Source organism: Pantherophis guttatus, chromosome 7 (genome assembly GCF_059756535.1).
Source record: "Pantherophis guttatus breed Tessera chromosome 7, ASM5975653v1, whole genome shotgun sequence".
NCBI classification, from domain to species: Eukaryota; Metazoa; Chordata; class Lepidosauria; order Squamata; family Colubridae; genus Pantherophis; species Pantherophis guttatus.
In genome coordinates, this window is record NC_142069.1 from 91,095,861 (window position 1) to 91,112,320 (window position 16,460).

Sequence of the window (16,460 nt, forward strand, 5' to 3'; positions counted from 1 at the left end):
TCTTCTATCTCCTTAAACACCATCTTCCACAATTTTTGCACAAATTTACAATCCCACCACATATGTAAATATGTTCCTTTTTCCCCACAACCTCTCCAACAGTTATCTGAATGGTGCTGATTCATATTGCTTAATCTAACCGGAGTTAAGTACCACCTCCATACCATTTTGTAGTAATTCTCTTTTATTCTTACTGACATATTTCTCAACACTGTTTGTTGCCAAATTCTATCCCAACTCTGTTGCCCTATTTGTATCTTCAAATCGGTTCGGCATAGTATCTCTAGCAGAGATGGTATTCAACCAGTTCGCACTACTTCAGGCGAACAGGTAGCGGCAAACTGGTGGTAAAGGTAAGTGAAACCCACCCCTGATCTCTAGACATAAACTACGAGTATGGATTAGGCAGGAAACACTGAGTTATCTTCCGGGTTCCATAATTGGAAAATTAACAATAGCCAAATAGCCAAAAGCCAAAAAGGTTTTTAGATCCCTTGGGATCTAATTGGTAGTCCTTGACTGTTGTGTTCATTTAGTGACCATTCGAAGTTACAATGGCACTGAAAAATGGGACTTGTGACCATTTTTCACACATCATGAGTAATTCTAGCAGTAACGTAGAGTGGTGAGAGTTGGACCATAAGAAAGGCTGAAAAACCAAAGAATTGACACTTTCAAATTATGGTGCTGGAGAAGAATCTGGAAAGTCTCTTGGTCTACAAGGAGATCCAATCCATCAGTCCTGAAGGAGATCAACCTTGATTGTCCTTTGGAAGGAGAGATCCTGAAGCTGGAGCTCAAACGCCGCCAAAAGAGAAGAGAGGTCTCCTTGGAGAAGACCCAGATGTTGGGAAAGATGGAAGGCCAAAGGAGATGGCAGAGGAGGAGATGGTTAGATAGGGACATCAACACACAATGAAAAGTTAATAACATATCTTCCCAGAGATGCTTCTGCATGTCCATCAAAGTAGAAGGTAAAGCTAGTCTTCAAGGAGTATAAATCCTTCTGTACCTCACCATCCAAGTCAGAGCTGAAGAAGCTTCTTGGATGAGAAATGAAACATCTTCAAAATAAAACCAGAAAGTCCAGTGGCCTCCAGAAAAAAGCACCCAATTTGGGACTATCAAAACAGTTGGAAATGTTTTGTCAAATTGCCCTCTGTGCCTTACCTGATGGGCAGAGCTAATGATTCCTGATGTCCTAGATTGTAATTGTTTTTTCCCCTTTTATTATGCTGTTATAAATCTTAGCCCAATGTTATTTCTATTTTTATTTCTATTATTTCTATTTCTATTTCTCTTCTTCTTCTTCTTCTTCTTCTTCTTCTTCTTCTTCTTCTTCTTCTTCTTCTTCTTCTTCTTCTTCTTCTTCTTCTTTTTCTTCTTCTTCTTCCACTTCCTCCTCCTCCTCTTCTTCTTCTTCTCCTTCTCCTTCTCCTTCTCCTCTCCTTCTTCTGCTGGTTCTTCTTCTTCTCCTCCTCCTCCTCTTCCTCTTCTGTTCCTCCTCCTCCTCTTCTTCTTCCCCTTCCCCTTCCCCCTCCTCCTCCTCTTCTTCTTCTTCCTCCTCTTCCTCTTCTACTTCCACTTCCACTTCCTCCTCCTCCGCTTCTTCTTCTCCTTCTCTGCTTCTTCTGCTGGTTCTGCTTCTTCTCCTCCTCTTCCTCTTCTCTTCCTCCTCCTCCTCTTCTTCTTCCACTTCCACTTCCTCTTCCTCCTCTTCTTCTTCCCCTTCCCCTTCCCCCTCCTCCTTCTTCTTCTCTTCCTCTTCCTCTTTTATCACTTGTCAAGGGATCTATACATGTTGATACTTGCACAACATGTTTAAAAATGATAAACATCTCCAAGAAAAAGTGACTTCAAATGCACATTGGTGACACCTCTGTCGGGCTCAGCAGGATTCCCATGAAAGCTATTCATGCATGAACATAAATGTGCAATTTTCTCTCTCACCTATCTAAATCATTTGAATTCCTTTCAGGTCTCCGTTAAATAAAATGTTTGCTCCCAGCCTACCTTATTGCTTGCTGATGATACGTTTATGTATAAATATGAGCAACATAGAGCCTCTATAAATCTGTGCATACAGCCCACGATTTTGGTTTCTGCTAACAGCCTCAAACAAGCCAGGATGAAAAGTGAATGATAGTTGTGCACTTCAGAAGGGAAAATTTTTAAAAAATAAAATAAAATCCACATAGCCACAAAGGACTTCTTCTCTATTTAACAATTCTTAACACTACGAAAGAGGAGAATTTGGCAATGACAAATAAGTACAGGTAATCCTCGATTTACGACAGTTCGCTTACTGCCCGTTCAAAGTTTCAACAGCACCGAAAAAAGTGATTTATGACCATTTTTCATGCTAACGAATTTTGCAGCATCCCCAGGGACATGTGATCCGGACCCTTGGCAACTGACTCGTATTTAGGACGGTTGCAGTGTCCCGGGGTCACGTGATCCCCTTTTGTGACCTTCAGTGGGAGAGCCAGATTCACTTAACAACCGTGTCACTAATTTAACAACTTCAGCGATTCACTTAACAAAGTTGCCAAGAAAAGTCGGAGAACGGAGCGAAACTCACTGAACAAATTTCTCACTGAGCAACATAAATTTGGGACTCAGTTGTGGTCGTATGTTGACTTGACTACCTGTATCCCAAGTTACAGGGATACAGATAGTCCCCGACTTATGACCATTTTCTTAGTGACTGTTTGAAGTTACGGTGGATCTTCCCAAACTGACTTAGTTACTTTCCAGAGTTATGAGGGCACAAGAGAGTAAAGTTTGACTCTCCTTGAATGCCGTTGAACCTTGTTTCACTCTTCTGCATACCCTCAGTCTGGGAAGATTCCTGTATTATGGGCTTAAGCAATAAAGTAGGTAACTCAACTCTTTGTGTATGAATCTGATTTGTTCATGGGTTATGGGTTGATTTTCAATGTCCATTGCAGAACCGAGGCAGCGCTCTATCAGTTGCCCACTGCTCCAGTCCATTTCCAGCATATTTCAGAGTCTGAAACCAGCATCACTGCCAAGCCTTCCGAGAAAGTCGTATTTTCCCGGTTCATAGAGTCCACGTCCACGGTCACTCTTCTTCGTGGCAGATCTTCGTCTAGGATGGTCCGATTCCCTATATCTTCTCTCGTGACGGTGGACAAATCTTTACGTAAGTCCACATTTGGGACCAGGCAGTATTTTTTTTAAAAAATGCATTCAGAAGTTGGGGAAGATTTCACCACTGACCTGGATGACTGAGTATCTCCATAGACATCTCTCTTCTGGGTGTTACTTTCTACAAAATCACTGCAGCCAATTGTTTTTTTTTGGACAGGACAGATCTCCTAATCATTACCCAGACAGATGCAGCCCCCCCCCCCCCATTGTTACTAAAGTATGAATGGCGGAAGGGGAAAATTAGGACTTCTCTCAGGATATACAGTAATAGTTCCTTCTGTAGGTGGGAAAAAAAAGTTTGGGAAAATCTTTAGTGGCTCCTGGTTGAAAAGACATTATCCAGACATCTAGAGCAACAGCTATTTCACTGATGGTTCTTGTGATGACCCACTGAACGTAATTCTAGCAAGGTAATAAATCAGAAAATTGCTAGGAAAACATTCACTTTGCCAGCTGTGCCTCGTTTCGTGCCCATAACTTTTAAAAGATGCTCAGAAAATACCTTGCACTTTAATGTTGGCAGCAAAGGGAAGAGAAGATGGAGTCATTTGATCCCCGTAATTATTTCAAAAAAGTTACCTTCCCTTTTTATGTTTTAAATAGTTGTTTTAATCCCTGAGTCTTCATTCGTCCATTCATTCATTCATTCATTCATTCATTCATTCATTCGTCCATTCGTCCATTCATTCATTCATTCATTTATTCATTCAGAATAACAGAGTTGGAAGGGACCTTGGAGGTCTTCTAGTCCAACCCCCTACTCAGGCAGGAAGCCCTGTACCATTTCAGACAGGTGGTTGTCCAATCTCTTCTTAAAAATCTCCAGTGATGGAGCATCCACAACTTCTGAAGACAACTTCTGTTCCATTGGTTGATAGTTCTCACTGCTAGGAAGTTTCTCCTTAGTTCTAGATTGGATCTCTCCTTGATTAGTATTAATCCATCCATCCATCCATCCATTCATTCATTCATTCATTCATTCATTCACTTTGGTTTAGCTGCTCCCAGCCCCAGCACCACTCTACCACAAAAACAGTACCTTTCTTGCTCTGAGACCCTTGACAACGAAGAACTTGGAAAAGGTCAGGACTATATGAGAACGTTGTTTGGTGACACTAAGAAGAGCAACAACGAATTGATGGAGTCAACCAGGCGGTCTCGAATTCCATCCGAGTACTACAGTTCATCGTCATCCAGGTAGTTTTGGAATACTGCTCTTGTTTCATAAAAAACCCTAAGTAATCCCGTTTATTTTGACAATGTGATCTGGGGGGCATACAGAGGAAAACTATGAAGATCAGAGGGTTGGGAGAAATGGGAGAGAAAGTTTAGAAATTCAGATGTCTGATCTTCGGGATGGACATTCCTTCCAAGCTTTGTGGTGGGGTGGAAGCATAAGGTGAATGAGATACCTACTCAGTTTAAAATCCCTTGACGGTAAACCTGAGTTCCCAAATCTGAACTGCGAAAATCTGGATAGCCACCAGATTTGGTGCTTGGGTGGATTTTGCTTTTTTATGATTATATAGATAATCCCAGTGAGTGGTGGGATGGTCTAGAGGTGAGACCTCACAATCAGGAGGCTGTGAATTCGATCCTAGGTAGAGGCAGATATTTCTTTCTCTGGGTGCAATGAGTAATTGTCTGCTGTGAACACTGCATAGGTGTCAGGAAGGGCATCCAGCCAGTAAACGCTCAACTCCATTCATTCGTCCCAACTCCACCCCACTACAAGGGATTAACAGAGTCATTAAAAATAGATGGATTGATAGATGTAGATGATAGATACATACGCAACAGGCATCCCAACAGTCAGTGAAACTTGAGACTTTAGTGGTATTTACATCTATAGTATGGGAATGTTAAAATGGAGCACAAGAATGTGATTCTATCTCACCTGTGCTCCCAGGCAAATGTTAAGTTGATTTCCTTCAACGTGGTTTAACAAGGATAGATAGAAGAGAGAGAATAGATACATAGATAGATAGATAGATAGATAGATAGATAGATAGATAGATAGAAGATAGATAGATAGATAGATAGATAGATAGATAGATAGATAGATAGATAGATAGATAGATAGATAGATAATCCCCAATAAGGTTGGGTTGTCTAACTGAGTTTTGTTCTTTCATTTTTTTTAATAGTGTTGGGAATCTTAAAATTACTGAAGTTCATTTTAGTGGCCATTATGTGAAGATAATCAATAATTCCTTTGATAAAGAAGAAAGCATTGGAGATTATACTCTTCAGCAGAATATTAATGGCCACCCAGCGGCCATTTTTAAATTCCCCCCCAACATCAGAATGAAGCCGAAATCCTGTGTGACGGTGAGTGAAATATGGAAAATGGTTGATGACACAGTACTACCGGAATGCAAAATTCTCTGCTCGGTAGAATGGAATATTAAATAGGCTGTCAGGTTGGCCGGCATCCGTGTTTTTCTTCCTTCCCTTCTTCCTTCAGGGAGTCCAAAAATATTAAGGCAGTGGCCTCAACTGCACAATCCCACTCTCTAGAGATCATCGACCTCTTTCCTTCCCTCACACCCAGAGGTGGGTTTCAGCAGGTTCTGACCAGTTCTGGAGAACCGGTAGCGGAAATTTTGAGTAGTTCGGAGAACCGATAAATACCACCTCTGACTGGCCCCACCCCCATCTATTCTCTGCCTCCCGAGTCCCAGCTGATCGGGAGGAAATGGGGATTTTGCAGTAATCTTCCCCTGGATTGGGAAGGGAAAGGAGATTTTACAGGATCCTTCCCCTGGAGTGGGGTGGGAATGGAGATTTTACAGTATCCTTCCCCTGCCATGCCCACCAAGCCACGCCCACCAAGCCACGCCCACAGAACCGGTAGTAAACAAATTTTGAAATCCACCACTGCTCACACCAGGTTTATAAAAATAGTTGCACCACTTAGAAAGTGCTCAGAATGAAGTATTATAACTACGTCGATGAAGGTTGTCAATCAACCAAGTAGAATGATCTGGAAGTTGAGTCATGCAACGGGACTGGTTTTCTTGTTGTTGCCTGTCATTGGGTCAATAACACAACAACAACGTTAAGAGTTGGCACATTCCAACAACTCTATGCCTACACAGACCCCTGTGGGAAAAAATATCCACCTGGTTCAGTTCCAAGCCGAGGAAAAGGCACTGGAGACAAAATGGAGGCTGGAGGCTGATTGGAAAGAGAGTCCATTTATTGATGGACAGGATCACGTGTTTGTGGTTCTGGTGCAGCTGACCACATGGAGTTGAGAGTGTGGGTTTTTTTATACCTTCTCTTGGGCTTTGCACTTGAGCTTCCTGTTCCTGTGCAAGAAGATGTATTCTATTGGTTGCTGTAGAGGTTATGTATGGGTCATAGCTGGCTCTATAGGTTGTCTGAGCTCCCAGGTTTGGTTGAAGTTTGGACTGCTGAGATGATACAATGAAGGGGCTTCTGTTCTGAAAGGGTGTTTGGGCAATTGCTATTATGGCTTAATCATGGCTTTGTCCTGGTTTGGCTCTTGAGTGAGGGCTAATCCTATCACTCTGTGTTTGTTCAGACTCTGCTGCAGGGAATTTCAAAATATCCTGCCTTGAATGGATTTCTGCCTGCAGTATTTGCTTTGCCTATGACTAGAGCTATCTATCTCTTTATCTCTTAAGTGCTGACATCTGCTGGGGGCTATTAAGAAAAGGCAGGGGCTATTAAGAGTGAGTCTGCTTCCTGCCTCTAAAAAAAAACAACCCATGTTTCTCCATTTCTCATTTAGGGAAATATAATATTTTGCCTTTTTAATAGTTCTCAAAACATTTCATTCTCCTAGGAGAGGGATGGGGGCTAACTTTCTACACTCCCCTAACCCACAGAAGAAGCTACTTGGATAAGCAGGAAAATTTCAAATCGACAAGAAAATAAGTCAGCTGCCTGGCTCAACTTCCAGATATTATAGTTATGCTTTTTACATTAATGATCTAACCATCTGGCCTCCTCATTAAGGCTAGTCATTAGGACCAATTATAGAGCCAAAAAGACCTCAAAAACCCTTATTACTTTGAGCAAATCTGGTGCTTCTCGTTGTTGAGACCAAATATTGCTCGAGAAATATTTCAGATCTGCGAACAGTTGCGAAGGCTTGTAAACTTGCACCTTCCTCTGCAAGGAATTGCTGAGAGTCCAGAGCAGAATCTTCCCATGGGGTGAGATGTTTTAGAGCAGGGATGCACAACTGTTTCTGCAACTCCCGAGGGGTCCCACTTATCAGGGTTGCTGAAAGTGACATCCAGGTTTTCTGGCGTGATGTGTAAGATTTAAAGTACATAGAAAATCCCCAGTCAGTGCCAGCAAAGAAAAGGAAAGGAGAGGAGAGAAAGAGGGAGAGGAGAAATGGGAGGGGAGGGGAAAAACAAGGGGAGGAGATGGGAGAAGAGAGGTGAGAGAAGGAGGGGGAATAGAAGAGATGGGAGAGGAAAAGAAAGGGACGGGAAGGGGAGGGGAGGGGGTAGAAGAGATGGGAGAGGAGAGGAGAGGAGAGGAGAGGAGAGGAGAGGAAAGGAAAGGAAAGGAAAGGAAAGGAAAGGAAAGGAAAGGAAAGGAAAGGAAAGGAAAGGAAAGGAAAGGAAAGGAAAGGAAAGGAAAGGAAAGGAAAGGAAAGGAAAGGATCAATAACAGAAGGAGGAGAGGAGAAGGAAAAGGAGAAGGGGAAGGAAGGAAGGAAGGAAGGAAGGAAGGAAGGAAGGAAGGAAGGAAGGAAGGAAGGAAAAAAGGAGGAAGGGAGAAAGAGAGAGAAAGAAAGAAAGAAAGAAAGGAAGGAAGGAAGGAAGGAAGGAAGGAAGGAAGGAAGGAAGAAAGAAAGAAAGAAAGAAAGAAAGAAAGGAGGAAGGAAGGAAGGGGGAGGGAGAGAAAGAAAGAAGGAAGGAAGGAAGGAAGGAAGGAAAGAAAGAAAGAAAGAAAGAAAGAGAAAGAAAGAAAGGAGGAAGGAAGGAAGGGGGAGGGAGAGAAAGAAAGACGGAAGGAAGGAAGGAAGGAAAGAAAGAAAGAAAGAAAGAAAGAAAGAGAAAGAAAGAAGGAAGGAAGGAAGGAAGGAAAGAAAAAGAAAGAAAGGAGGAAGGAAGGAAGGAAGGGGGAGGGAGGGAGAGAGAAAGGAAGAAGGAAGGAAAGAAAGAAAGAAAAAGAAAGAAAGAAAGAAAGAAAGAAAGAAAGAAAGAAAGAAAGAAAGGAGGAAGGAAGGGGGAAGGAAGGGGGAGAGAGGGAGAGAGAGAAAGAAGGAAGGAAGGAAGGAAGGAAAGAAAGAAAGAAAGAAAGAAAGAAAGAAAGAAAGAAAGAAAGAAAGAAAGAAAGGAAACTCAGCTCTTTTTTAGACTAAGTCTCCTCTTACTATGGAAAGATTCCGGAAGGGCCTGTATGTGAGGCTTAATTGCTGCCGATTGTGCTGTGTTTTTCAGGTCTGGTCCATGGATTCTAAGAAGCCTCACAATCCTCCCTCGGATTATCTCTGGAAGGAGCTGGACAGGTTTCAATCAGGCTCTGAATGCACCACCATCCTTTGCAATCTTTCCGGGCAGGTGACTCTTTCGGGTTTCCCCCTCTGGTTTATATATATATATATATATATATATATATATGACCATGTGTCTCCTTTTTTCAGTATATATATATTTTCTGAGGTTTTCGCAGGTGTTTGTATGTAGGTCTTTGGTTATTCGGGTTTTCTCCTGCGTAAAATTGGAGGTTTCTTGGCAACGTTTCGACGAAGTCTCATTCGTCATCTTCAGGCTGGTGTCTTCGGCTTCGTGCTTCTAGGAGCAAATTTTACGCGGGCGAAAACCTGAATAACCGAAGATATATATATATATACATACACATACATGTAGTCCTCGATTTACAATCAGAACTGAGCCCAACATTTCTGTGGCTAAGCCAGACTGTTGTTAAATGAGTTTCACCCCATCTTACGATCTTTCTTGCTACCGTTGTTAAGCGAATCATTGCGGCTGTTAAATTAGTCACACGGTTGTTAAGCGAATCTGGCTTCCCCATTAACTTTGCTTGTCAGAAAGTCGCCAAAGGGAATCCGTGAGCCCGGGAGACTGCAACCGTCATAAATATGAATCAGTTGCCAAGCGTCTCAATTTTGATCACTTTGGGGATGCTGCCATGGTCGTAAGTGTGAAAAATGACCATAAGTCCCTTTTTTTCATTGCCGTCGTGACTGTGAATGGTCACTAAACAGAAGGTTGTAAGTTGAGGAGAACCTCCAGTTCAAATCAGGCAAGCAGAGATTCGGGACAAGTAGGAAATGGGTCACCGAATACTCTCAGGGTTTTTTTCTTTGTCTTAGAAATAAAATTCTAGGTATGTCTTCCAGAGCAAGGGTCTCCAACCTTGGCAACTTTACGACTTATGGACTTCAACTCCCAGAATTCTGTCGTAAAGTTGCCAAGGTTGGAGACCCCTGTTCCAGAGAGCAGCTTGGCCTTCCTAGAAAAACTGAGGTCCTTATCGTGGCCTGTTGGCCGCTGGCCCCTCCAGCAGTCAACTCAAAGGAGGAGGAGGAGGCTTGGGAGTCGGGGTCAGCATCAAGGAAATCTGAGAGCTCCGAGGGGGAGGAAGGAATGGAGCTGGCAGAGAGAGAGAGAGAGGCGGAGGAGCCTGGGCCATCCGCCAGCCCTCAGATGGAGAGTCAATAGCCCCCAGGTCTGGAGGTGGCTGATGAGGAAGAGGAGGAACAGCTGGCACAGAGACAGAGGCAGAGCTTGGGCCGTCCATCACCCCTTAGATGGAGAGTCAGTAGCCCCCAGGTCTGGAGGTAGCTGATGAGGAAGAGGAGGAAGAGCTGGGTCCAGTGCCTGATGCACAGAAGGCAGAGGAGAGGAGAGCAGTGGAAATCTATGAGCCGGTCCTTGGGACGGAAGAGTCACTGCTGCTAGTGAAGCCCCACATTACCTCTGGGGATAAAAGGCAGGGGGCGGAGATGAATAGATGTGGCAGACAACTATTCATCTCCCTGCCGGACGGACTTGTTAGCCTCTGAGAGAAACTTTTTGCCGGGGCTGCCGGCGCTCCTAATAAAGGAATCTTTTGAGTTCATGTCAGAGGGTTTGTCGTGTTCGGGGAGCTGGGTCAGGACAGCCCTTCTGTCTCTTTTCTAGGCCGTGGCTTGGTACACGCCCATCAACTGGAAGAGGAAGTCACTGAAGGTGATGGAATCGGATGCGAGAGTCAGCAGCAAATCCATGCAGGCGCTGAGAAGAGCCCAGGCGCTACCAAAGCAGGACCAGTGGGAAGCGAGAGCGTTTGACACGTGGCAAGGAATGCCCAACCAAAGCCATCTGATGGAACCCGAACCGGATTACATCCTAAGGTGCGGTGCAGGAAGGAAGGGCTCCGTTATTTCTATCCGATCGAACCTTCTGCTCCGTAGGGCTTAGATAGGAGCCGTGGCGTCACGGGGGTTAGAGTGCAGCATGGCAGGCTAAGCTCTGCCCGCTGTCAGGAGTTCGATCATGACCGGCTCAAGGTCGACTCAGCCTTCCTCTGTAAACTGACTCTGTAAACAGCTTAGAGAGGGCTGCAAAGCACTGTAGCATGGTATAAAAGTAAGTGATATTGCTACTGCTATTATATGAAGGCCATCTCTTGGAAAGCTATAAGAAGAAAAAATTGACATTTAAGAACAATGGAGAGCTTATGGACCAGAAACAAATGCCTTGTGTATCTAATCACACTTGGCCAATAAAGAATTCTGTTCTGTTCTGTTCTGTTCTGTTCTGTTCTGTTCTGTTCTGTTCTGTTCTGTTCTGTTCTGTTCTATTCCATTCCATTCCATTCCATTCCATATTTTCTGTTCTGTTCTGTTCTGTTCCGTTCCATTCCATATTTTCTTTTCTATTCTATTCCTATTCTATTCTATTCTGTTCTATTCTATTCTATTCTATTCTATTCTATTCTATTCTTTCTTTTCTATTCTATTCTATTATTTCTATTTCTATTCTGTTTCTGTTTCTGTTTTTATTCTGTTCTATTCTATTCTATTCTATTCTATTCCTATTCCTATTCCTATTCTATTCCTATTTCTATTCCTATTCTATTATTTCTATTATTTCTATTTCTATTCTGTTTCTGTTTCTGTTTCTGTTTCTATTCTATTCTATTCTATTCCATTCCATTCCATTCCTATTCCTATTCCTATTCCTATTCCTATTCCTATTCTATTCCTATTTCTATTTCTATTCCTATTCTATTCTATTCTATTTCTTTTCTATTCTATTGTATTATTTCTATTATTTCTATTTCTATTCTGTTTCTGTTTCTGTTTCTGTTTCTATTCTATTCTATTCTATTCTATTCTATTCTATTCTTTCCTATTCCATTCCATTCCATTCTATGAATTGCTTTGAGGTAATGATATTGTAGTAAGAAAAGTCGTAAAATGGAGCAAAACTCACTTAACCACTGTCTCACATAGAAATGGAAATTTTGGGCTCAATCCTTGGCCATAAATCGAGGATTCCCTATATAGCAGCACGATTGAAACCCCTCTACCTTGTCCATGTATGTAAGGGAAGTTTAATCCCGTTGACGCAACCAGCATCTTGCCTTGTTAAATTGTCCCCGCGAAACTATGCTCCAGAGGTCTTTTTGAAAGTCAAATGCTTTGCCCATCTCATTTTTTTTTTTAAAAAAGAGCATTTCAAGGGTAGTGGAAGAGACCCATAAAATATACAGGGAAGAGAGAGAAAAAATAAATCTTATATAAAAGAATTAAAACTACAGCAGCCCACGGATATTAATTCCAGGAGGAGGAGGAGGAGGAGGAGAAGAAGGAGGAGGGAAGGAAAGACAGTACTTAAATGAAACAATTAAGTTGTGGAATCACTTATGTTTAATAGTAAGCGCTCAAGGTAGCGTTAAAGGTAGATTAATCAGATGGATGTTGAATATCTCTCTCAGCTATAATAACTCAATCTCATGTCTTATATTCAGAGTATCAGTTGCTAGGAAACCAACCACAGGACAAGATTGTCATATTTTCGGCCTGCTTGTGACTTTCATAGATCTTGTTCAACACATCAGGAAAATGTGTCCATTTATAGTTTACTGTACATGCATCCTTTTCTTTCAGTTCCCTTCTTCTTCTTTGTTCCCTCAACTCCACAGCAGTGGTGGATTGTTCCCGGTTCGCACTGGTTCGCAAGAACCGGTAGTAAAAATTTATAGTAGTTTGGAGAACCGGTAATAACATTGGCTGGCCATGCCCCTGAACTGGTCCCCGGCCCGGTCGCCACTCATTTACCCCATCCACCTCATCAGAGGCTGTTTTTTTCCCCCTTTTAAAAGCATTTTTTCTACAACCTCTTTGGCCGAAAAAATGCTTTTAAAAGTAAAAAAAAAAAAGCCTCTGATGATCCTCAGCTGGGATCATCAGAGGCTTTTAAAAGCATTTTTTCTACAACCTCTTCAGCCGAAGAGGTTGTAGGAAAAAAAAATGCCTTTAAAAGCCTCTGGCGATCCCAGCCGAGTTGCCTGATCGTCAGAGGCTTTTAAAAGCATTTTTTTCTGCAACCTCTTAAGGTTGTAGAAAAATGCTTTTAAAAGTAAAAAAAAAAAAGCTTCTAATGAGTGCACGGCTCAGCTGGGATCATCAGAAGCTTTTAAAAGCATTTTTTCTACAACCTCTTCAGCCGAAGAGGTTGTAGGAAAAAAAATGCCTTTAAAAGCCTCTGGCGATCCCAGCCGAGTTGCCTGATCGTCAGAGGCTTTTAAAAGCATTTTTTTCTGCAACCTCTTAAGGTTGTAGAAAAATGCTTTTAAAAGTAAAAAAAAAAAGCTTCTAATGAGTGCACGGCTCAGCTGGGATCATCAGAAGCTTTTAAAAGCATTTTTTCTACAACCTCTTCAGCCGAAGAGGTTGTAGGAAAAAAAATGCCTTTAAAAGCCTCTGGCGATCCCAGCTGAGTTGCCTGATCGTCAGAGGCTTTTAAAAGCATTTTTTTCTGCAACCTCTTAAGGTTGTAGAAAAAAAGCTTTTAAAAGTAAAAAAAAAAAAAAGTTGGCCACGCCCACCCAGTCACATTACCTCCCACCACCAAGCCACGCCAACAAAATAAGCCACGCCCACAGAACCGGTAATAAAAAAAAATTAGAACTCACCCCTGGCGCATAAAGGAGAGGCGCGCACATGAGCAAAGTGATGGTAAGAATATGTGGACCCCCCCACACTGATCCGAGCATTTATATATAGGAGGAAGATCAGATTTTAAAATTAGTACCCCGCCCACCTCATCAGAGGCTGGGTTTTTTTTTTTTCTTTTAAAAGCATTTTTTCTACAACCTCTTCGGCCATAGAAAAGCCCCTGATGATCGCACGGCTCAGCTGGGATCGTCAGAGGCTTTTAAAAGCATTTTTTCTACAACCTCTTTGGCCGAAGAGGTTGTAAGAAAAAAAATGCCTTTAAAAGCCTCTGGCGATCCCAGCCGAGTTGCCTGATCGTCAGAGGCTTTTAAAAGCATATTTTTTCTGCAACCTCTTAAGGTTGTAGAAAAAAAGCTTTTAAAAGTAAAAAAAAAAAAAAGTTGGCCACGTCCACCCAGTCACAGTACCTCCCACCAAGCCACGCCCACAAAATAAGCCACACCCACAGAACCCGTAGTAAAAAAAAAATAGAACCCACCCCTGCTCCACAGGCACAAAGAAAAGGGGTATATGTGTGTGCAATTTTAGGCTTCTCTACTGTGATAGACACAATTCTCCTCGCTTGACATGTTTCCAAAGTGCAGAACCAAGAGCATCAAAATTAAATAATAATAATAATAATAAACATTTTGACTCTACAAAAAACCACCTTACTCGGAACAGCTTACATCCTCCGACGATACCTTAACAGTTCCTAGGTCCTTGGTTAGGACTCGAGCTGCTGAGCTATTAACCAGCCTCAAAGGCTGTGAATCTCACTAAAGATTAACTAATAATAATAATAATAATAATAATAATAATAATAATAATAACAACAACAACAACAACAACAACAACAACAACCAAGCTCAGAGAGCACCAAGGACCCCACAGTTCTCCTCCTCCTTCTTCTCTTCCTTCTCCTCTCTCCTCCTCCCTTCTAGCTCTGATAATGTTACCTAGTTGGGTCATAAAACGTCTGCAAGAAAACCACCAAGCTCAGAGAGGACCAAGCACCCCTCATTTCAACCCTGAGCTACAAATATTCTCCTTGATTGGTTTTGAATTTTCTTTTTCTAGGGAAAAAAGGATGCCCCCCATCCGGCGCCCTGTTCAGAATTCGTGGTGCCAAAGTCCGAGTTCTCCCACGCACCCCCACTATTCTCTGGGGAGGACCCTCCCCCCAGGCAGCAAGGAAATCCACATGTTGAGCCAAACCAGGACGCAGGTGGTGAAATCTTTTCCCAGTCTTGGTGAGTTTAAGATCACTTGTAGAGGGCTGGACTCGTGTGTTGGTCTGTTGGCAACGTTTCGACGAAGTCTCATTCGTCATCTTCAGGCTGGTGTTCTCGGCTTCGTGCTTCTAGGAGCAATGTGTGTGATCGCAGCTGTTTCTTCCTTTTAACTGCCAGTGGGGGTGTGAACTGATTGGGTGGGAGCTTGGCTGTATTCTGATTGGGTGGAGGTGTGTTCTGATTGGTTGGGGGTTTGGCTGTGCTCTGATTGGATGGGGGGTTGGCTGTGCTCTGATTGGATGGGGGGTTGGCTGTGCTCTGATTGGATGGGTGTGTGTTCTGTTTAGGTGGGGGCTTGGTTGTGGTCGGGTCAGTCTGAGTAGCAGGGGGATTTGAGCTGGTGAGCTCTAAAATCTCGGGTGTGTTTTTGCATATATATATATATATATATATATATATATATATATATATATATACAGGTAGTCCTTGACCTACGACCCCAACTGAGCCCCAAAAATTTGTGTTGCTAAGGGAGACAGTATTTAAGTGAGCTTTGCCCCGTTTTATGACCCTTCTTGCCATGGCTCTGTTAAGTGAAGCACTGCAGGTCGCAAAAGGGGATCGCATGGTGCAATCGTCATAAGTATGAGTCAGTTGCCGAGTGTCTGAATTTTGTGGCCATGGGGAATGGGGCAATGGTTTATAAGCGTGAAAAGCGATCGTTATTCACTTTTTTCAGGGCCTTTGTAACTGTGAACAGTCACTAAACGAAAAGGCTGTAACTCAAGGTCTGCCTTCAGAACTGAAGAAGCTTCCTCAATGAGAAGGGAAACATTTTCAAGGACTGCCTGTATGTAGCAGTAGAAATTCAACACCAGTGAATGTCACCAAAATGAAAGATTGCTAGTCCTTATACTTGTTGGTAACTTTGTGTGTATGCGTGAGAGAGAGTGAGTGTGTTGTGGCTACAGCAGCACAAAAAGTTTGCCGTTTCTTTTGGGATGGTTAAAAAAATGAGATGCTGGGAATTCCTTGGCAGAGACGGTGTGCTGCGAGTGACAAAAGTGTGAAGAAATAGACAGCCAACTGCAAACCACCAGGAGAAACCACAAAAAGTTTCAATACAGTGGAAAGAAGGCATTAAACTCGCACACAATATTATTCCACACAACAACATTACCCCACAGATGTGATCCACAGAGGGGAAGGAGAGGGAGGAGAAGGGGAAGGGAGGAGGGGAAAGGAGAAGGAGAAATGGGGAAGGAGAAGAGGTGAAGGACAAGAGGAGGTAGAGGAGGAGGAGTGGGGGAAAGGAGGAGGAGAAAAGAAAGGAGAAGGAGAGGAGAGGAGGAGGAGAAAGGAGGGGGAAAGGGAGATGTGGGAAAGGAGGAGGAGGAGGAGGGGGAGAAGAGGAGGAGGAGGAGAGGAGGAGGAAGGAGGGGGAAAGGGAGATGTGGGAAAGGAGGAGGAGGAGGAGAAGAAAAGGAGGAGGAGGAGAGGAGGAGGAAGGAGGGGGAAAGGGAGATGTGGGAAAGCAGGAGGAGGAGAAGAGGAGGAGAGGAGGAGAGGAGGAGGAAGGAGGGGGAAAGGGAGATGTGGGAAAGGAGGAGGAGGAGAAGAGGAGGAGAGGAGGAGAGGAGGAGGAAGGAGGGGGAAAGGGAGATGTGGGAAAGGAGGAGGAGAAGAGGAGGAGGAGGAGGAAAGGAGGAGGAGGAAGAGGGAAAGGGAGATGTGGGAAAGGAGGAGGAGGAGGAGAAGAAGAGGAGGAGGAGAAAGGAAGGGGAAAGGGAGACGTGGGAAAGGAGGAGGAGGAGGAGAAAAGGAGGAGGAGAGAAGGGGGAGAGGAGGAGGAAGGAGGGGGAAAGGGAGATGTGGGAAAGGAGGAGGAG

At 43.3% G+C, this 16,460-nt stretch overlaps 1 protein-coding gene across 1 annotated transcript in view; it reads left to right on the plus strand.

Annotated features, from left to right (window-relative positions):
- The window catches only part of LMNTD1 (lamin tail domain containing 1), an 82,773-nt gene that overhangs the window by 59,411 nt on the left and 6,902 nt on the right, over positions 1 to 16,460 (plus strand). The window contains exons 4-9 of the mRNA XM_060694921.2: positions 2,952 to 3,166; positions 4,173 to 4,371; positions 5,322 to 5,505; positions 8,607 to 8,726; positions 10,314 to 10,525; positions 14,417 to 14,589. Of these exons, the coding sequence (XP_060550904.1) occupies positions 2,952 to 3,166; positions 4,173 to 4,371; positions 5,322 to 5,505; positions 8,607 to 8,726; positions 10,314 to 10,525; positions 14,417 to 14,589 (1,103 nt within the window). The remainder of the gene's footprint in view (positions 1 to 2,951; positions 3,167 to 4,172; positions 4,372 to 5,321; positions 5,506 to 8,606; positions 8,727 to 10,313; positions 10,526 to 14,416; positions 14,590 to 16,460) is intronic.